This window comes from Phycodurus eques, chromosome 12 (genome assembly GCF_024500275.1).
Source record: "Phycodurus eques isolate BA_2022a chromosome 12, UOR_Pequ_1.1, whole genome shotgun sequence".
NCBI lineage: Eukaryota > Metazoa > Chordata > Actinopteri > Syngnathiformes > Syngnathidae > Phycodurus > Phycodurus eques.
The window spans coordinates 7,763,618-7,786,258 of NC_084536.1; the positions used below are offsets into that span (position 1 = coordinate 7,763,618).

Consider the following 22,641-nt stretch of genomic DNA (forward strand, 5'->3'; position numbering starts at 1 on the left):
AAACGCTGCCTCCACTTGTTCGTTCGTTCGTTCGCTCATATCATGTTGTTGTTCCCGTGCTGACCAAACTTTACTATTCGCTCTGTTAGCGTTCTGACTAAATCATGCTAGGTTTTAGCAACGTAGCTCAGGGTTTGCCAAAATTATGTTCATGCCCACAACCTGAACTTACAAACTCGACCACTAAAATATATGTAGTACCATAACAATGGTATAAACTAACAATAAATAACACAAAATATATGAATCATGATGAACATTAGTCAAAAACTTAGTTGCAGTTAATTAATAAAATCAGCCTGCGGGTACAAATGGAATCACAATCCGTTTTGACTCCTGTTTGGAGCGAAAGGGATGTAGCTTGTTGCCACCATTTGCTAGTGTATCCTCCATTGTGTATTGCTAGCATTGCTACCGCTTCTAGTTGTCAGTGTTGCTACTTGACTCTGGCTAGTTGCTAACGTTAATCTCATATCTAGTTGACAGTATAACTAGTTACCTCCGTGACTTGTTGATAAATAGCCAGCTGCTAGCACATCTAGTTGCCATTGTCGCTACTTGCTGCTGGGGCTACTTGGTAACAGTTGACAGTGTAGTTAGTGTCCTCCATTGTGTTGTTAAAGTTGCTAGCTTATCCAGTTGACAGTGTAGCTAGTTGCTAACCATGCTAGCAGCTGACAGTGTAGCTAGTTGCTAACCATGCTTGCAGCTGACAATGTAGCGAGATGCCACTGTGGCTAGGTGCCAACTGCGTTAGGTTCAGTTACATGGCAATTATTATTATTATTATTACTATTATTTTTGTCTTGACCAGGTCAGTGATGCCTTGTAGCTTTAAACCTGCCATACTTGAATCCAAATCATTAATTTATTACTCTAAGCAGTGAATGGCCTGATAATAAGAATTATAATAAAGTAGGAGGAAAAAGTATGTGAATCCTTTGGAATGTCTTAAATTTCTGAGCTTAATCTAAATCACAAGACTCACCACTACACACGACAGTACTGGGATAACGGTTGCCAGTTGGGGACCTGGTAATCATCGTAATAGGGTGAGTGGTGGGTCTTCACATTTCTCTTGGCTTAACTCCCTCCCTTTGGGACTGGTCGGGGCGCTTTGATTGGGCTGGTTGGTTTGTTGTTGCATGTCCTCACCGGGTGTCCCGCCCCATCCACAAAAAGGAACACGGTTTGACTGTTGTAACGTTACTTGTGGTCAAATATCTAGACCAGGGGTGTCCAAACGTTTTGCAAAGAGGGCCAGATTTGGTCAGATGAAAATGTATGGGGGCCGACCATTAGGCCTGACATTCCTCGAATCATGACCATTGTAAATTAACATGTAAATATGTAACTATATCACTTTGCTGTCTGCAGCTAGGTCGATATTGCAAATGAGAATCTGTTTTCAATTGCATTACCAGGATAGTTAAAGTTTAAAATAATAATAAATTAAATACAAATGAACCAGTTTCTGAAAGTTGAAACGTATTTATTGATTTTGTTTTAACAAATATCATCCCAGCGCATTTTGACAAAGAAAAGTATAGTGACTATACTATTCTGTCATCTGATTTGACTATAGTATAGTTAAATCAGATGACAAAAATTGGACAAAACTGTCGTTTGATCATCACAAAAAATCAATTCACTGAGACTCGTAGCTCGCCTTTGTAGAATTTTCATTTGAGTCACGGGCTCTTGTGAATAAGCCCTGCTGTGCTATCAAAACCGCTTAAATAGACTAATAGACTAACTATTTTTCTGCTGTGGTTCACACCCGTATTCCACTTGTCTGTTCTGTCCCTCTGTCTGTCCCCTAAAATCATTTTCTGTCTGTCTTCATTTTAAATAAAGATCAGAATAATAAAGAAATTCAAAAATAAGCAGAGGGAGTATTTCAAACTCCCCTGTTGCACAGCAAAACTGTTGCAGCACAAAAGGCATGCAGATGCACCATTGTGCATGGCCATGGAGCTGAACAGGACAGTTAAAAAAAATAAAATAAAACAAATTCTAAATCACGAGAATTAAGTCTGGTATTCATCTAAATAACGAAAATAAACAAACGGAGTTTGCTTAGGCTGGGATGGTGGGCGATTGGTTAGAGCGTCTGCCTCACTTCTGAGGACTGGGGTTCAATCCCCGGCCCCGCCTGTGTGGGGTTTGCATGTTCTCTGCATGGGTTTTCTCTGGGCACGCCGGTTTCTTCCCACATCCCAAAAACATGCGTGGTAGGTTGATTGAAGACTCTAAAATTGGCCGCAGGTGTGAATGTGAGTGCGAATGGTTGTTTATGTGTGTTCTGCGATTGTCTGGCAACCAGTTCAGGGTGTACCCCGCCTCCTGCCCGAAGATAGCTGGGATATACTCCAGCACTCCCGCGACCCTAGTGAGGATAAGCGACTCAGAAAATGGAGGGCTGGATGGAGCCTGCTTAGACTAATACCACACAAACAATTATGTTTTCATATTTGTATTGCAAATAATGTAAGCATTCACACGACAGGGAGGAAAAAGTAAGTGAGCCTCGAGACTGCGGATTCTCCAAGACCTCATCAGTCAGGTGTGAGCCAATCTGGAGTCCAATCAATGGTCTAGATTGGAGGTGTGGCTTCATGCTGCTCTGGACACAAGAAAACACCAGTTTAGAATTGTTCCTTGTCAAGAAGCATTTCCTGGTGTTTACCATGCCTCGCTCAGGAGAGCTCTCAGAAGACCTTCAATGTAAAGAATTGGTTAATTGTATAAACCTGGAAAAGGTTACAAAAGTATCTTGAAAAGTCTTGCTATTCATCAGTCCACAGTTAGACAAATTGCCTATAAATGGAGGAAGTTCAGCACGGTTCCTTCTCTTCAAAGGAGTGGCCGACCTATAAAGATGTCTGCAAGAGCACAGCGCAGAATGAACGCTCAGTGAGATACAAAAGAACCATAGAGTGTCAGCTACAGACTCGGAGAAATCATTGGCACATGCCAACATCTCTGAGAAATCTACCTTATACCTAAAACATTCAACAAGAATGGGGTTCATTAGAGAACACCAAGGAAGATGCTGCTGTCAAAAAAACATTGCTGCATGTTTGAAGTTTGTTCGAAGAGCACTTGGATGTTTCACAGCAATACTTAAAAATATTCGCTGGACAGATGAAACCAAAGTGGAATTGTTTTGGCGAAACACAATGCCATGTGTGAAAGATAAATGGCAGAGCACACCAACATCAAAATCCAACTGTGAAGTATGGTGGAGGGAGCATCATGGTATGGGTGTGCTTGTTAACTCGGGGCCTGGACAACTGGCTATCATCAATGGCAAAAAGAATTCACAAGTTAATCAAGCTGTTCCAACAGTGGAAGATCAAAAGGATGGGTGTTGCAACAGGACAATGATCCAAAACACAGAAGCAAACCAACAACAGAATGGCTTCAGAAGAAAAAAATATGTAGTGGCCAAGTCAAAGTCCTGATTGAGATGCTGTGGCATGACAAAGCTATTTACACCAGACATCCCAGGAATCTTGCTAAACTGCAACAGTTTTGTAAAGTGCAAAGGTCCAAAATGCATCTTTGTTTGTGCTCGTCTGATCTGCAGCTACAGGTAACGTTTAGTTGAGGTTATTGCTGGCAAAGGAAGGTCAACCAATTATTAAATCCAGGGGTTCCATTACTTTTTCCTCCCTGTCCTGTGAATGTTCACCTTCTGCTCTATAAAAATAGGAAAAAAGTAAAGATTTCAATTGGGCACACGACAGTCCAACAGTACTCCTCCTGTTTTGCCTCATGTCTCCTTCATGCTGAGCAAAGCCGCAGAAAACCAAATCTGGACAACATTTGAACTCGGTGCACTGCTCCATATTGGTAAAATCCATGTCACGTGGTTTATGGGATGACATGTTGCTGCTGTTCCCGGCACTCTTATCCTCTGTCAGTTTCTGACCTTTTTAAGTGGATTTTTGGCATTTTTTGTCCAAATAGTTACTTGTGTAACTGTAGACTATTCCACTAATCCTGGATAAGCCGTGCAAATGCATGGTTTCCAGAAAAAAAAGACGACTCATCCGGGAGCTAAAACCTATATTCATCAAATATTAATTCAACATAATCTGTCATCATTACTATAAAGAGATGAATCTTGAATTTTGTTAAAATGGATATTTTGGGGGGGTGCACGCCTTGGTAACAAAAAAATAAAAAAAATCAATGTTTTAGTAATCGAGGCCTATTTCTTTTCTTGTTCACTCACTGGCCATGATCATAATTTTAGATTAACCCCAAAAAAAAAAGTGTGATTTGTGAGGATTCATCACTAGTCAATGCAGTGACGTGCCAATATGGCGCCCTCTCCTCTCAGCGTCCACACTTGTTTTTTCCCCCCCTCCCCCTTTGATGCAGACAGCCTGCAAAACAGCCGCATTTTGAGGGAGGCGGGGTACCCCTCGGCCTGGTCGCCGGCCAAGCATTCGCAGTCACAGACATGAGCCTGCCATGCATGTTGTGGGAATGTGGGAAGTACCCGGAGGAAACCCACGTGAGTACGGGGGAGAACATGCAAACTCAGCACAGGAAGGCTGCAGCCTGATTCGAACCCCGACCTTACACCTGCGAGGCAGATGAGCTAACCAAGAGCCCTCTGTGCCGCTACAACAGGTAATTATAAATACAATTTAAAAATGCAAATGAATTGCTTTTTTAAAATATAGATTACGGAACTACTTGCAAACATTTGACATTTATGAAATGTTTGTTATAATGGATTATGAAGTTTAAAAATGAGAATATATCATGGTTGAACATATGCTTAACATTTTTAGTCAGTGTAATAATTGGTTGTTCAATAAAAATGTTACATCCACATTATTGTTGTAATTATTTCCACATCAAACGTGGATCCTTGAGCATAAAAGTTTGCACACCCTTAGAGTGTAAACAATCGGAGGATGCCCACTCGGTGGTCTGGCAGCTTTTGTATTTCGAAACGTGGAGTCATGACGGTGAGTGACGTCGATTGTTTTTGGCACCGATGCAACGTTCCTCCCACCTAGCACTCATAAACCGACTAACGTGTTCCATCATGTCAGTGTGCGCCAAGTGGATCGCTCAATGTCAAAGTCCGTATATTTTCCCATGCAGCCTGCTGCGCCATTTGCAAACGAGAGGAAGACGCTCGCACGAGCAGCGCCGCGGACACAAGAGAATTGAGAGCGCGGCATGTTCGCCAGGGTTGTCGCCGGCTGGGGTTTGCGGACCCAGCCGACACCGACACCGACCCCGCCGCCTCCTCGGGATCCACACCAAGGCGGCCGCGGCGGAGCCTCGGGAGCCCGCGCGCCTGCCCGCCTCGTCCACCTGCGGCCGGGTGAGGAGAATGGACGAGCTGGGCGGGCCGAGCTTCGTGAGCACGCTCTACTGGCTCTTCGTCAAGGGCTACTTCCAAAGGACGCAGCAGATGCAAGTAAGATGCACGCCTGCGGGCTTGCTTCTTTTGAGTTCTCCTGTGGCGTCGTTGTTTTGGTGGGAATCTCCTCAGAGATTGTCTTCTGGTGCGCGATGATGCGCGTTCGAAAAAATACTGTTACAAATGGAGAAAGTTGCAGTATGATGAGAAAAAGTTGTCACGTTACGATATTACAAATGTTACGCGATTCAAAATTCAAGGAGAATTTTGTTTTTTTTTACTTGTAAGATTACAAGAAAAAGTCATGTTACAATATTAAAAATGGTATGATTTTATGATAAATCGTATTTTTACAGAGAAAAAGTCATAATTTTCCAATAAAATTTAAAATGTTACGACAATGTCATAATGTTATGATATAAATGTTGTGAACAAATACATTTTACAAGACGAGTTATGTTTTGAGAAAAATCTAATGGTGAAAATGAATAATGGTACAATAATAAAAATGTTATAAGGAAAAAAAATAGTAATATAAAAAGTCATTGTTACAAGAATAAAGTGTGAATATACATTTTATGAGGAAAAGTCACAAGAAAATGAAACAAGAAAAGTCAGAATGCTATGAGATTCGAAATGTCTATGTCAATGCTAAGAGAGAAAATTATACAAGTTGACAAGATCCTCAAGAATCGTAATCTTAACACAATTGTACATTTTAAGGCCGTAATATCAATCCATCCAGCCATCCATTTTCGGAACCGCTTATACTCACTAGGGTCGCGAGTGTGCTGGTGCCTATCTCGGCTGACTTCGGTCGAGAGACGCGATACAGCCTGAAGTGGTCGCCAGCCAATCAAGACCGTAATATTCTAACATTATTTTGGTATCATGACCACCTTTTATAAACGTGGGTGGGTCTGTACTTCATGCAGATCGAGCACAAGAAGCTGTACGGGCCCCTGTGGAAGTCCACGTACGGGCCCCTGGTGGTGGTGAACGTGGCCAGCGCTGAGCTCATCGAGCAGGTTCTGCGCCAGGAGGGCCGATACCCGGTCCGCACAGACATGCCGCACTGGAGGCGCTACCGGGAGCTCCGCGAGCAAGCCTACGGACCTCTCACCGAGTGAGTGTCCTCAAATAACCCTGCTGCTGCTTTCGGCTCAACTGACTGATGCAGGCGGAGACAGGCTTCAGCAAAGAGACGTGGAATGTGGGATGAATTTTCAGAGACCGTGGAAGCTTCAATTGGACGGAAGTGGGATTGATGATCTCGGTAATGGGGAAGGGACAAATGAAACGCGGAGTGAGTTTCCGGGACTCTGTCTGAAGCGGGAGGTTGTGAGAAGAAAGCCAGCCAGAGTGGCCCACCTTGTATTCGGGGGTCGGGGAGCGATGACGGTCCGCGAGCTGCTTATTGCGTGCGGCGGACCGGGTCAGCGCCGCTCGGACGTCTTTTCAAACTGCCTGGGTTCTCCGGAGAGGATCCTTGACGACGGGGACCGCCACTGCCTGCTTCTGTTATTTGAATATTAGGGGTCGGTAACGATAGCAAGCCATGAATGGGGACATGCCGGTAGCGGAACTGGTGAGGGAGTTGTGGGCGTACTCAATCCATGGGAGGAATGAGCTCCAGGAGGAGGGATTGTGTGCAGCAACACAACGGAGGGCAGATTCAAGGGATTGGTTTGCCCGCTCCGTCTGGCCGTTGGTCTGCGGATGATATCCTGACGACAAGCTGCCTGCTGCGCCCACCGCTTTACAGAATTCCTTCCGTACCAGGGATGAGAACTGAGGACCTCTGTCAGAGACAATATCGATGGGAATACCGTGGAGTCTAAAGACATGCTGGACAAGGAGGTTAGCAGTATCGAAGGCGGATGGTAGTTTGGGGAGGGGTACGTCATGGACAGATTTGGAAACGCGATCCACAATAGTGAGAATGATAGAGTTACCTTCAGAAGGAGGTAGACCGGTAACAAAGTCCAGAGCGATATGGGACCAATGGCGGCTAGGGATAGGCAATGGACGCGGCAGCCCAGCTTGGGGCAGGTGTGAAGACTTCCCTTGGGCACAGACGGAGCAGGCTTGGACGAACTCCCGGGTGACTTGAAAAAGTCTGGGCCACCACAAATGCTGCTGGATGAACTGAATGGTCAATGCCAGGATGACAGGTGAGTTTGGAGTTGTGAACCCACTGAAGAACGTAAGAGCGTGCGGAACCGGGTACGAACAGGCGGTTTTGAGGCCCGGTCCTGGGATCCGGGTGTGTCTTTTGGGCCTCCTGAACCACCTGTTCGATCTGCCAAGTGGGTGCTCCAACGAAGTACGAGGAAGGAAGGAAGGAAGGATGGGTTCCGGTGCGTCGGGACTGGAGGGGGGTGAGTAAAGTCGAGACAGGGCATCTGGTTCGCTGTTTTTGGAGCCAGGACGGAAGGAGAGACTGAAATTAAACCTGTTCAAGAAGAGAGCCCAGCGAACTGGGTGATCAAATACTTTGCGGAGTTCGGCGGAAAAAGAATCGCATGAATGAAGTACCGGAGAGGAGTTTTGCGTTACGAAGTGGACCATTTTGCTGCTTTGCCGTAGAGGAGTTTAGGTACATATGCTGCTTCGGAACGGTCGGTGGGATATGACAGTCTTTTTTCCAATTTTCAAGCAAAAATCTGTCATGTGACGAGATGAGATTTTGATACATCAATGTAATATCCGTCCATCCATTTTCCGTACCGCTTCTCCTCACGAGGGTCGCGGGCGTGCTGGAGCCTATCCCAGCTATCTTCGGGCAGGAGGCGGGGTACACCCTGAACTGGGCGCCAGCCAATCGCAGGGCACACGGAAACAAACAACCATTCGCACTCATATTCACATCGACGTGCAATTTAGAGTTTAAAATTAACCTAGCATGCATGTTTTTTGGGATGTGGGAGGAAACCGGAGTACCTGGAGAAAACCCACGCAGGTAAGGGATAGAACAAACAAACTCCCCACAGGTGAGGCCACCGTGGCACCACCATATCAAGTCAGATGTCAAATGATTTTACGATAAACAGTCATAATGTTACGATATGAAGAATGTTATGCAAAAGTCGTAATCTTATGAGAAAGTTGTCATGCTACGAAAAAAAGTCGCAATGATATGGTACTACAATAGTTATGAGGAAAAAGTTATCATGTTACGAATTGTAGTCACAAGAAAAAGTCAGAATATTAAGAGGAAAGAGTTATGTGAGGAAAAGTTGTGTCAAATAGTAATCTTATGAATATTACAAGTATTGCGAGAAAAAGTCATAATTTTACAATATTCCAATTGTTTTGAGGAAAAATTCGTAATGTTACGATATTACCATTGCTCTGAAAGAAAGTTGTAATATTACGAGAAATTCGTAATGTTAAGAGATGAAATCGTATTCACGATTTACGAGAAAAAGTCGTAAGAAGATGAGAAACAATGTCTGTTTGAGGCTGTTGACTTTATGTACATATAATATTGAATATTGATTTTTTTTCAAGAAATGTTATGTGAAGAAAGTCATACATTTCGAGGCTAAAGTCCGATTTCATTCAGAAAAAAAATCTGTAATATAACAATAAAGTTGTAATAATAATATGCTAATGCTATTGTAAGCATGTTAGCTTCCGCGCTAACTCTTTGGGTGGTGTTGCATTCACATTTTTTTTTTAGGATGGGGGAAAATTGGCATCGCATCCGCAGCATACTGAACCCTCGCATGCTGAAGCCCAAGCACGTGGCCTCCTACGTCGACATCATCAACCCGGTGGTGGCCGACTTCGTCGAGCGCCTCTACTGCTTGCGCGACGGTGGCCTGGTGCGCGACGTCACCGGAGAACTTTACAAGTTTGCTTTTGAAGGTGAAAGACGCTACGAGGACGATTTTACTTTCGCTTCACTTTCTCCACATTTTGTTAACGGCCTTATTCCAAAAATCTCTAATTCCGCGCACAACACGCCATAAGGACAACATGATAACAGTTTTTATGATTTGTTTTGAAAATGTGTTAAAAATACAAAACAAGAAATCACGTGTAGATACAATAGGTATTCACAGCTTTGCTCAGTGAAGGAAAGATGCAAGGTAGGAAGCGCGGCTGGGTGAAGGAAAGAAAAAAGGACAGTATGAAAGTAAGGATGGAAGGAACGTAAAAAGAAAGTAAGTGAGGAAGGATGCCAGAAGGTAGGATGGAAGTTAGTAAGGAAAGAAGGATTGTATGGAAGGTGTAAGGAAGAGAGATCGGAAAGAAGGAAGTGAAAATGGTATCTAATTTGGGAGCAGTGTGGGAAAGAAGGGAGGAATGATGGATGGAAGAAAAGAAGGACACAAGGATTTTTAAAGAATAGAAGAACGAGGAAGGAAAAGAGGAAGGAAGCAAGGGGGAAAACAAGGGTGGTATGAAAGGGAGGAAGGAATTAAGGATGGTATGAAACGAAGGATGGAATAGAGGGAGGAAGAAAACAAGGTTGGAAGGTCAAATGGAAGGGAGGAAGGGGTGGAGTGGGAAAGGAAGCAAGTGAGCGAAGGAAGATTGAAGGAAGGAAGGGAACCGGGATAGTATGAAAGGAAGGAAAGAAGGAAACGTATGTTATAAGAGGAGGGAAGGAAGGGTTGAAGAAAAGAATGGAAGACGGATTTAAGGAAGGAACGGAGGGAGGAAAAAAGGATGTTATGAGAGGAAGGAAATAAAAAAAAAAGAAAGGATGGTGACGACGATGCACGAAAGGAAGGGCGAGAGGGAGGGTTGAAGGAAGGAAGAGAACAGGAATAGTATGAAAGGAAGAAAGGAAAGAGGATTTTATGAGAAAAAGGAATGAAGGGAGAAAGAGAAGAAGGAAGAAAGGTAGCAAGGATGTTATGAGAGGAAGTAAGTATGCTATGAAAGGATGGAAGTAAGGACATGAGGAAATGAGAGGAAGACGTGGAAAGCAAGGATGGTAAATTTTACGAGAGAAAGGAATAAAAGTTCAAAGAAAGCGAGGAAGGTAACAAGGGTGGTATGAGAGGAAGAAAAGAAGACCGGATGGAAGGAAGGAACATGGGAAGAAAGGGAGGAAGGATGAAAAATGGACTGAAGGAAAGAAAGAAGTTAAGGAAACAAGGATAATATGAAAGGAAAAAAAAACCCTACCGTTTTTCCTTTCATATCTTTTTTTTCTTCCTCCTTTTCTTTCTTTCTTCTCTCTTTCAACCACGGTAAGGAAGGAAGGAAGGGAGGGAGGGAGGAAGGAAGGAAGGAAGGAAGGAATATGCGGCCGCGTTGGACCATTCACTTGCGGTTTGCTCCGGAGTGAAATTTCAAACGACATATTCGGTGCAGGCATCTGCTCGGTGCTGTTCGAGACGCGTCTGGGCTGCCTGGAGCGAGACGTGCCCGACGAGACGCACAAGTTCATCTGCTCCGTGGGCGAAATGTTCCGTCTGTCTGCCGTCGTCATCCTTTTCCCCGAGCGCCACTGGCCCTACCTGCCCTTCTGGAACAAGTTTGTCGCCGCCTGGGACCACCTCTTCAAATTTGGTGAATTGTCCTTTATTTTCATCATGAAAACAAGGACAATTTCATCATGAAAACGAAAACATTTTTCATACTTTTATCTCTCTGGCAAATATTTTATTACGTTTAGCATGAGAACACTATGTTGTACTTTCATTGCGCAAACGTCGTACTTTTAACATGACTTTTTACACCAAGACATCAAATAATTATGACTTATATCAAGAAAAAAAAAATCATAATCTTCTATCTCGCATACAAAACCATTGTTTCTTAGCCCATAAAAATACATTCCTTTGTATTTTCATCGGAAAAACATACCAGAATTAGTTTCATCATACAAACATGTTATTGTAATGGACTTTTATCAGCAAAACTTTCCTTTTATCAGTGAAAGACCGTCTGTGTGCGTTATCGCTCATCTAGTTAGTCATCAATGATGACGTGTGCACCACGTGAAAATAGTTGGACATTAGCAAATGATCACAAGCGGAATCCTAGTGCAGGCCAATAGTCTGTCCTGACCTCCCTCCATGCACAAAGTTCATCAGATCGCTCCACTTAAATTACATTCACTATGTTAAAATGTTTTCTCAAAACAACGTATTAGGCTTAAGTGTTCATCCGAAACGAGGCAAAAAGTATATTTAATATCATCGGAAGCCGCTGTAACATTATGCACGGTTCCAACATTAATACCGCGCTTAAATATAGGAACATACAGTAAAACAAACTGTACTTGAATAATGATTCAATGAAAATGTGTTGCACATAAAAGCTAAATAAAAAGTGTACTTCAATAAAAAGTTCTTAAAGATTAAATACAAACGTCTTGGACTTCAAGGTAAAATACAACTGCACTGTGCTTAGGCAGTGACTCTTTTGCATACCAGTCGAGGGAGCCTTCAGTGCTCTTCCCTGCTTTAGCATTTACAATTACAATTAAATCACCCAAGGCAAGCATACAGTTACAGCTAAATTCATTAACATTCGCTCAAATTAAATGCACCAAGCATGTACAATTTCAGCACTATTTCAATCAAATGAAATATCAGCATGAAATTGAATGTGATTGAATTTGATTTCATTTATACGATTCCAACTAGCCATTATCGCAGGAACGCTAATGCTCTAATATTCAAGTATGACCTGAATTAGCTGCATGAGCGGACCGCAATATTCGATTGCAATTAAAAGCACATTTAATTTAAGATTTTTAAAAAAATCAATAAGTACAATCAAATCAATGAAATAAAATAAGATATCAACTTGAATTACATGAAATATGTCAGGCGTGTAAAATTACAACTAGTCATTACCAGGCACCCTTTCATAACTGTTTTTCTATTTAATTTTGATCATCTTTGATGTCCTTTTATCTGTTTTACGTGATCATTTTGGTTAGAAATGCCAACACTGTCCTTTTTAAAGCTATTCCAGTTGTCTCGTCTCGTCTGTTCATTAGAGACAGTCGGAATTCTCATTATAATGCGAGTTGTAAATGAGCTTTGCTCTGATTGGATCGATCATCTTCCCTAATTTAAATATGGACAACAGCTTGGGTCTGATTGGGCCATGTCGCTGCGTCTGCTCGATCGACGGCACCCTTCGATGCCAAGTTTAGACTGGAATCCTTTGCATGAGTTTGATTGTGGGAGTTATTTACAGACATGGAACGCACATTCAAATGCACTATTAAATATAAATATGTCGTGTTTTACAACAATACAAAACAATAGTACACTTGCCATTTTTAATGTAAATGGTGGATGAAATAGCAACGCTTGCATTCACCAGCGATGGTCGGTTGTACATGTATTTATTTGTATTTGCTTTCATTTTGCTTTGTTGTACTCTGTTGTGCGCAGCCCAGGTCAGCATTGCAAATGAGGGTTCAATTAATTCAAGAAAGAAAGAAATCGCAGCAATTATAATGAGCATCAATTATTCTCAGATGTTTGCTGTTAGCAGTCGGCCCCAGTCTCTGTCCATCACGAATAACGGGGGTTTACTGTATCCTGGTGACCTTACTTACGGTAGCTACAGGATGGCAAAAAAAACCAAAACGTGCTATGATGTTGATGACGAAATGAAATGAGCACGATGTTTTAGTGTGTGTGTGTATTTGGCGTCTTTGGGCGCAGCGGAGGAGCTGGTGCAGAAGAAGCTGGAGGATCTCCAGACGAGGGGCGAGCGGGCGGATGGTGACGTGGAAGGCGCCTACCTAACTCACCTGCTGCTCAGCGACAAGATGAGCCTCACCGAGATCCTGGGAAGCGTCACTGAGCTCCTGCTGGCGGGAGTCGACACGGTCAGGCGAGGGCTATCCTCACACAAAATAATCGCATTGCATTAAAGGTCCTCTTTCCTCAAAATCATATATATTTTTTTTATATAATCTATGATGTCCTTTTCTTGGGTTTGCAAGACAATTTACGTTGAAAATGTAGAGGTCATGAAAAAGCTGTACACTTTCATTGGCCACAGTGTCGTCTCCATTTGGAAATAGTTTGCCCGACTGTAGACTGTTGAGTTCTGGTCTTTGAAATAACTTTGGAAGCCTTGCGAGCTTTATGTAATTCAACAATTTTGGATTGTTGATCCTCTGAAAGTACACTCTACGTGTGTACGTACAATTATTTTACAATGTTTAGAATTTTATTAAATACGATAGAGCAATTGATTCATTATTTGATGGCATAAATAAAAAAGAATCAATTGAAATGAATACATTGTTCATGAACAAAGTTTAAGACAAATGAGCTGAATTAATGCAACAAATACAGTATATGCTAATAAAGTAGTAATTGATACTCAGTTTTAAATGTTATTATACTGTAATTCAGTTAATTACAAATAATTAACCAAATGATTTGAAAATTTAAAAACTATTAATCGTATGTATTTTTTTTATTCGTTCTTCAGACCTCCAACACGATCTCGTGGGCGCTGTACCATCTGGCCAAGGAGCCTAGCATTCAGGACCGACTCCACCAGGAAGTGTCGGCTGTTAGTCCTGCCTCCCGCGGGATGCCCACCGCCCAAGACATCGCCCGGATGCCTTTCCTCAAGGCCGTCGTTAGGGAGACACTGCGGTGAGAGCGCAACGTTGCCGCCGCCCAACGCCATTGTTCGGTTCGTTTTGTTTTACAGCCACGTTTTGTGTGGTTGTCGTAGGCTTTACCCCGTCGTACCGGGAAACGCTCGCCTCACTGTGGAAAACGAGATTGTGGTGGGAGACCATCTCTTTCCCAAAAAGGTGAGCAATAAATCACACAAACACAAACACGGTAATAGGATGTGAGAGACAAGGGTCAGAACATGTTAAATGACACTTTACATGTGTTTACACTGATGCTAAAAGTGCAGTCTGGATTAGATCTGGAGTCACGGTAGATTTGGCATGATATTGGCAAATATCATCCACTTATGACACATTTGACCGCTGTACAAGTGTCAGAATATGTTCATGTTGCAGTTACACGGATGCCAAATGTGCAATATGGATCAAACCTGCTTTGACATTACATCTGTAAATATCGGCCACATCTGCTAGATTTGACAGAGATACACAGTAAGTGTCTGAACATGTTAAATGGATTTTTTTAATGCCAATTTTAAATGATCAGGATCCAAACTGGTCGGCCATTACATCGCTCCATTTAATTTTAATTAGACTTTACACTGATCTGATCGGTATTGGCCGATAATTAGCATTTTATGATGATCGGGTTTAATGTCATAATTCGCCGATCCGATCAATGATGTCATTGATCAGCTCCGCTAAAAGACATTTACTCCACGTCGCCGTCGTGTACGGTATATTCAAATCCAAAAGCCAGTTTATTTTTCGTCTTGTCGCGTGTCTTTTGACGTATTACTGTAAATATCTGACCAATAAAGTTATTTTTATAAAAAAAACATGTCGGTGGTGAAGGACTGACGACATATTTGAGACAGACAACACATAATGCCCGCATCAGACTACAAGACAAAGTTGCTCTTTCGCGATTGCACTATGCCAGACTACTGCAATAAAATCTTGTGTTCCGATACAGCCACATCCCGTTTTCTACGATCACTGGTCTTCATCTTGTCAACTCAACAACAGGAAAAAAACATAATTGTTGAATTTTTTGCTGATTTATTAAAAAAAGAAAAACTGAAACATCACACAGCCGTAAGTATTCAGACCCTTTGCTGTGACACTCATATTTAACTCTGGTGCTGTCCATTTCTTCTGATCATCCTTAAGATGGTTCTACACCTTGATTGGAGTCCAGCTGTGTTTGATTATACTGATTGGACTTGATTAGGAAAGCCACACACCTGTCTGTATAAGACCTTACAGCTCGCAGTGCATGTCAGAGCAAATGAGAATCATGAGGTCAAAAGAACTGCCTGAAGAGCTCAGAGACAGCATTGGGGCAAGGCTCAGATCTGGCCAAGGTTACAAAAAATAATTCTGCTGCTCTTAAGGTTCCTAAGAGCACAGCGGCCTCCATAATACTTAAATGGAAGACGTTTGGGACGACCAGAACACTTCCTAGAGCTGGCCGTCCGGCCAAACTGAGCAATCGGGGGAGAAGAGCCTTGGTGAGAGAGGTAAAGAAGAACCCAAAGATCACTGTGGCTGAGCTCCAGAGATGCAGTCGGGAGATGAGAGAAATTTCTAGAAGGTCATCCATCACTGCAGCTCTCCACCAGTCGGGGCTAAATGGCAGAGTGGCCCGACGGAAGCCTCTCCTCAGTGCAAGACACATGAAAGCCCGCATGGAGTTTCCCAAAAAACACCTGAAAACACCTGAAGAACTCCAAGATGGTGAGAAATAAGATTCTCTGGTCTGATGAGACCAAGATAAAAATTGTTGACCTTAATTCTCAGTGGCATGTGTGGCGAAAACCAGCCACTGCTCCTCACCTGTCCAATACGGTCCCAACAGTGAAGCGAGGTGGTGGCAGCAGCATGCTGTGGGGGTGTTTTTCAGCTGCGGGCACAGGGAGACCGGTTGCAATCGAAAAAAAGATGAATGCGGCCAAGTATAGGGATATTCTGGATGAAAACCTTCTCCAGAGTGGTCAGAACCTCAGACTTTACCGAAGCTTCACCTTCCAACAAGACAATGACCCTAAGCACACAGCTGAAATACAGAAGGAGTGGCTTCAGAAAACTCTGTGACTGTTTTTGAATGCCCCAGCCAGAGCCCTGACTTAAACCCAATTGAGCATCACTGGAGAGACCTGAAAATGGCTGCCCACCAACTTTTACCATCCAACCTGAGAGAACTGAAGAGGATCTGCAAGGAGGAAGGGCCGAGGATCCCCAAATCCAGGTGTGAAAAACTTGCATCATTTCCAAAAATGTCTCATGGCTGTATTACCTCAAAAGGGTGCTTCTACTAAATACTGAGCAAAGGAGCTGAATACTTATGGCTGTGTGATATTTCAGTTTTTCTTTTTTAATAAATCTCCAAAAATGTCAACAATTCCGTTTTTTTCCCTGTCAATATGGGGTGCTGTGTGTTCATCAATGTGGGAAAATAATTATTTAAATGATTTTAGCAAATGACTGCAATATAAAAAAGAGTGAACGTTTTAAGGGGGTCTGAATACTTTCCGTACCCACTGTATGTTCACGTACTTTTATTATTATACCGCTCGCAAGCAGGCAACAAAACGTTATGTAGCCTAGCAAGCTAGTACTAGCACTAACGGTTGTAAGCGAACATGCAGGCGTTCTGTCGGACCATGCTCTAAAGTTTTGGTGTGTGTGAAGTAATTGAATTACAATAAAGTAATTTAATTGCAGGAAGTTAGCACCCATTATTTCTGTCATGTTGTAATGTTGGTTTGACCTGACTGATTCGAAATTCACGATCTGACTAGAGGAGTTATTGCCAACCTTTATGGAGCCAGGGAACATATTTTACAACTGAAAAATCTCACGGCACACCCACAAACAAAAATGTCACAAGAAGTGGATACATGAATTACTATATGTACTTCCTGCCATCTAATAGAAGACCATTCATCTGTGCTCGATGGCGACGTGGAGTAAGTGTCTTTTGCGGAGACGATCAATGACGTCATTGATCGGATTGGCGAATTATGACATGAAAGCCGATCAGCATAAAATGCTAATTATCGTCCGATACCGATCAGGCCGATAAAATCGGTGTAAAGTCTAATGTCTCGGTTTGATGCCTCATCAACAAATATTCACATCTGATGGTTAAGAAGTATATGCAAATGTAGGAACCTGTCAAATAGCACTTAATACTGATGTCCAGGTATAATCTAGATTTGGACCTGATTACACATCTGGATCAAACTTGGCTTGAAATCACATCAACAAATATCCACATCTGATAAAGTTGACAGAAATATAAACCTGTTAATGAGACGTTACATTTAAATGGACATCAAGGTTTGATTCAGATTTGATCCTGATTGCACATCTGGATCAAACCTGGCTTGAAATCACATCAACAAATATCCACATCTGATAAAGTTGACAGAAATATAAACCTGTTAATGAGACGTTACATTTAAATGGACATCAAGGTTTGATTCAGATTTGATCCTGATTGCACATCTGGATCAAACCTGGCTTGAAATCACATCAACAAATATCCACATCTGATAAAGTTGACAGAAATATAAACCTGTTAATGAGACGTTACATTTAAATGGACATCAACGTTTGATTCAGATTTGATCCTGATTGCACATCTGGATCAAACCTGGCTTGAAATCACATCAACAAATATCCACATCTGATAAAGTTGACAGAAATATAAACCTGTTAATGAGACGTTACATTTAAATGGACATCAAGGTTTGATTCAGATTTGATCCTGATTGCACATCTGGATCAAACCTGGCTTGAAATCACATCAACAAATATCCACATCTGATAAAGTTGACAGAAATATAAACCTGTTAAATGAGACGTTACATTTAAATGGACATCAAGGTTTGATTCAGATTTGATCCTGATTGCACATCTGGATCAAACTCGGCTTGAAATCACATCAACAAATATCCACATCTGATAAAGTTGACAGAAATATAAACCTGTTAAATGAGACGTTACATTTAAATGGACATCAAGGTTTGATTCAGATTTGATCCTGATTGCACATCTGGATCAAATTTTGTCCAGAGCAAGTGTCTGGAGATGTTAAATGAGACTTTAGAAGTTACTTTTACACTGACACCCATATTTGATACTGATTGCAAAACTGGTTTGACGTCTCATTGACAAACATCCACATTGATAGTATAGGCGAATATGTGAACCTGTTAAATGACACTTTACATATACACTGACATCCAGGTTTTATCCAGATCTGATCCTGATGACACATTTGGATCAAATCTGGATTAGACCGAGTGTTTGGACATGTTTAATGACAATTCTACATTTACCCTAACGTCCAGATTTAGTCCCGATTGTACATCTGGATCAAATCTGGATAAAAAAGCTGGTTTGACGTCTCACTGATAAATATCCCCATCTGACAGGTTTGACAGACAGAACAGCTATACCTTGAGTATTTGGCCATGTCAAATGACTCTTGACATGTTGCATTTGCATTTACATGCCCAATGTGCATTGAGTTGATCCAAAAGGTTGCGTTGTGCCTTCCTCAGACTCTGTTCCACCTGTGCCACTACGCCGTCTCCCATGACGAGGATGTTTTCCCCGAGCCACATCGCTTCCTGCCTGAGCGATGGCTGCGCCACAGCAACGCCAGGCAGCAGCAACACCCGTTTGGGTCTGTGCCGTTCGGATTCGGGATCCGGGCGTGCCTGGGCCGGAGGGTGGCCGAGCTCGAGATGTACCTGCTCCTGGCCACAGTAGGGTTTCAAACAAGGGTTAGGCTTTCAATGTAGGGCTTCAAGACAGCATTAGGCTGTCAAAGGTAGGGTTTTAAGTCGGGCTAACGGGCTAGTGTTTCACGTTTCAAGGGTTGAAATTAGGACTCCAAGATGGGGTTCAAGTTCGGGTTTAAGGCCTGAGTTATGGTTTTACATTAGGATTTCAAGGCAGGGCTAGGGGTTCAAAAAGGGTTAGGGTTTCAAGTCAGGTTTAGAAGTTCACATTTGGGTTTCAAGTCTCGGTTAAAGTTTTCAAATTAGCGTTTGAAATTATCATATCAAAAAAGGGTTAGGGTTTCAAGTTAAGGTTCTAAGACAGGGTTAGAGTTTTCAAATTATGGTTTCAAAATTAGTGTTTCAAACAACGGTTAGGGGGTTCAAATTAGGGTTTCAAGCCAGGGTTAGGGTTTCAAACAAGAGTTAGGGTTTTGAAGCCTGGTTTAGGCTTTTAATTTATGATTTCAGGCCTGGATTAGGGTTTCAAGTTAGGTTTTCAAAAAACTGTTTGTGTTTCAAATGACTGTCTGGTTTTAAATCAGGACTAAGAGTTCCAAGACAGGGTCATTGCTTTCAAATTAGTGTCTTAAATTGGGGTTAGAGTTTTGAAATTACGGTTAGGGTTTGAAAGGTGGGTTTCATGCTTGAGTTAGGGTTTAAAACAAGAGGTTAGGGTTTTGAAGCCAGGTTTAGTCTTTCAATTTATGGTTTTAAGATCTGATTAGGACTTTAAGTTAGGTTTTCAAAATGTGGTTTTAACCCATGGTTATTCTTTCAAACAACGGTTAGGGTTTCAAATTACTGTAGGGTTTTAAGTCAGGAGTAGGGATTCCAAGACAGGGTCAGGGTTTCAATAAACAGTCAGAGTAAAAAATTAAGGTCTCAAGGGTTTTCAAATTAGGGTTGGGTTTGAAATGAGGGTTTCAAGCCTGAGTTAGGGTTTCAAAGTAGGGTTTGAAATGAGGCTTGGGCTCACTATTTGGCCAAGTCCCATCTTTGACGTTGCCGTCGTAACTCAGTCACTCACCGCGCTCTCACTGTCTGCTTTCCAAAGCTGATCGGCGGCTTTGAAGTGAGGCCCGACCCGAACGCCACCGGGCCCGTCAAACCAATCACCAGGACCCTGCTGTGCCCGGCCACGCCCATCAACCTCATCTTCGCCGACAGGCCGCACACATGATGATGATGATCGAGGCTCAGTACACACGCAAACAAATGCGCGCACGCTCACTCATTTTGGGTGACAAATGTACTGTAATTAAGGCATGGCCTACATTACACTCCAACCAATCAGATCATTGATTCCACACACCACCTTTGTAATTGGTTAGGGTGACTGACTTGATAAATAATAAAAAAGTTTTTTTTATAATTTTAGTGGGCACTTGAGCAAAAAGAAAAACATTTTTTTTAAGTGCATTAAAATTGCAATGTTTGATTTTTAGAGTTATTTGGACCCACTGCATTTTATAAGAATTGCCAGCAGAGCTGATTTCTTCTACCATCCATTTTCGAAGCGTTAAAACAAAAATGACGTCACCTAGTGACAGTCGTGCGGTGACATTTTGGATTGAAAGGCACAGAATTTAGCTGAAAATCTTATATTGTCACAATATCATTATAAAACAAAGGGATTCTTTCAAACTGTAATTTGATAGCATCAACAATATTTATAGCTGACGTACCACTAAACTTGCCTGTCACAGAGTTGACAATGGATTCAATTACTGGTTCTCAAAATGTCTTTTTATTTTTTTATTTTTTATTTTTTTTGCTTGACGCCATTTGAATTGTCCTTTATATTACCCATACCATTAAATGGATCTTCAAAATACATTCTTCTCAAAAACATTTTTGGTTGACATATTGAGTGCATTCTGGTCAATAAAATTCATGTCAGGGTTTATGAGGGACAGATTGCTCATGAAGTACAGTATATATTTGACAAGGTTGCATCACGCCAGCAGATTAGTGGATATTTGAAGAACACAATTTATTGGTAAAAGTATGCCTATTCAATTACTGAATGGGTTACTCGGGGAGGGGGGGGGGGGGGGCAACTGTATGATATGGAAAGTATGGCTATCATTTAATGTCCACCGAAAATATAGAAATCCTCTGATATGTAACATAATAGAATATTACAGTAATAAAATAAATAAAAATAAAACAAAGTTCCATTACATAAATAAACATGCCATATTTAAAAATTAGGTAAAACGGAAATTACATTTTAAAAATTAATGAATAAAAGTTCTAAGTTCTAAAATGCACACAAATTCCATTAAATAATACCGAATGTTATTAAATAAATAGAAATGTCATTCAAGTATTTTTAAAAAATACATTAAAAGAACAATATTCCACTAAATAAATAAGAAATGCAATAATAAAATAATTAAAAAGAAAATGTAATTGAATAATGAAAATGTTAATTATATAACAAATAAACATTTAATTAATGCAACAAAAATGTCATTGAATAAATGAAAATGCATTTAAATATATACAAATGTCATGAAATAAATAGAAATTCCATTAAATTATTATTATTTTTTTTAAATGAACAGAAATCCACTAAATAAATACAAACATTTAAGAATGAAACATTCTCTTTCTTTTATGTTTAGTTTGAATGTTAACTTCAACTAGGACAGTGCCCGTGTCTCAAATATTTGCTCACAAGCCAAAGAAAAAAATCGCCCCCAACGACAGATTGTATTTTGAGAACCTCGTAAGTCTTTAGAGCGCCTCGCTGTTGTGCCGTGGAATTGATCCGATGGAATATAGTCCCGCCACCTGCAGCTTTAAATGGATGTATTTTTTGTAGCTCAATCACACAGTTATGTGTAAATGCTAAATATAAGTAGCATCAATTTTTTTTCAGGTCTTAGTCGTGATATTTGATTGACCGTTGAGCAGGGCACAGTTTCCGCACATTCAGCGGCCACGGCCACAGCATTTGAGAGCATAAACAGTGGCTTGATTTTCCACCAGCCTCATTTTACATTCTTAGCCATTTTTGGGGGGGAAATTTAGCATGGTTGTCACTGTAACAACACTCTTTTCTGTGCGGTGTCAAATTTACAAGATTATTGCACCGTGCCGCCAGAAAATAAAAAATTAGGAATAATACTAAAAAATAATTATATTTTTAATTTTATAGTTACTTTTACTTTGAATTTTCTTTCATTTTTATGATGGTAAGTGGCATTCGAATTGTTATAATGTATAAATGTTTGATTCACTTTTTATTTAATTTAAATATTGTGTATTAATGAATGACAATCATTTCAATAAATTATCATTTTTAATATAGAAATGTAATAATTTTATTATTTTTAAATTGGATTTATTTTACTTTATTTATTTTTCTAGAAGGGGGCAGTCACTGCCATGCGGGTGATTTTAAAAATAAAATCTAATTTCTTTTATGCTACATTACATTTTTTCATTTATTTAAAAATTTATAATTTATTTTACTTTTATATTTGCTTTATTTCATTTTATTTTTTGATGGTGAGGGTGGTTTATCTAATGTTTCATTACATATTTTTAATTTTTAAATGCCATTTATTTAATTTTACAACTTGATTTATTTTGTTTTTAATTTTTTGGATGGTGGGCGTAAGGTTTCAATAATTTATTTTTTTTTACACATTTATTCTTTTTTTTTTTTACTGTTGGTTCTTGGGGGTGGTGTACCTAATGTTTCATTTGTCTTTTTTTATCGATTAAAAAAATCTCATTCATGTCATTTTAAAATTCCATTTAATTTGTTTTATTTTTTGTAGAATGTTTGTGTACCTAATGAAGTGTGCACTTGCTGGTTACGCCCCCCCCCCCCCCTTCCACAC

The 22,641-nt window shown here is 40.9% G+C and overlaps 1 protein-coding gene across 1 annotated transcript; it reads left to right on the forward strand.

Moving 5' to 3' along the window:
* Window positions 1-67: 67 nt before the first annotated feature.
* Window positions 68-20,816, forward strand: LOC133410410 (sterol 26-hydroxylase, mitochondrial). Its single transcript, XM_061691565.1, is given in 10 exon segments — window positions 68-5,250; window positions 5,252-5,452; window positions 6,331-6,521; window positions 9,081-9,268; window positions 10,730-10,927; window positions 13,048-13,214; window positions 13,829-13,998; window positions 14,081-14,162; window positions 18,560-18,766; window positions 19,839-20,816. Coding segments are annotated over 10 exon segments (1,572 nt in total). The 5' UTR covers window positions 68-5,208; the 3' UTR covers window positions 19,965-20,816.
* The last annotated feature ends 1,825 nt before the right edge of the window (window positions 20,817-22,641 follow it).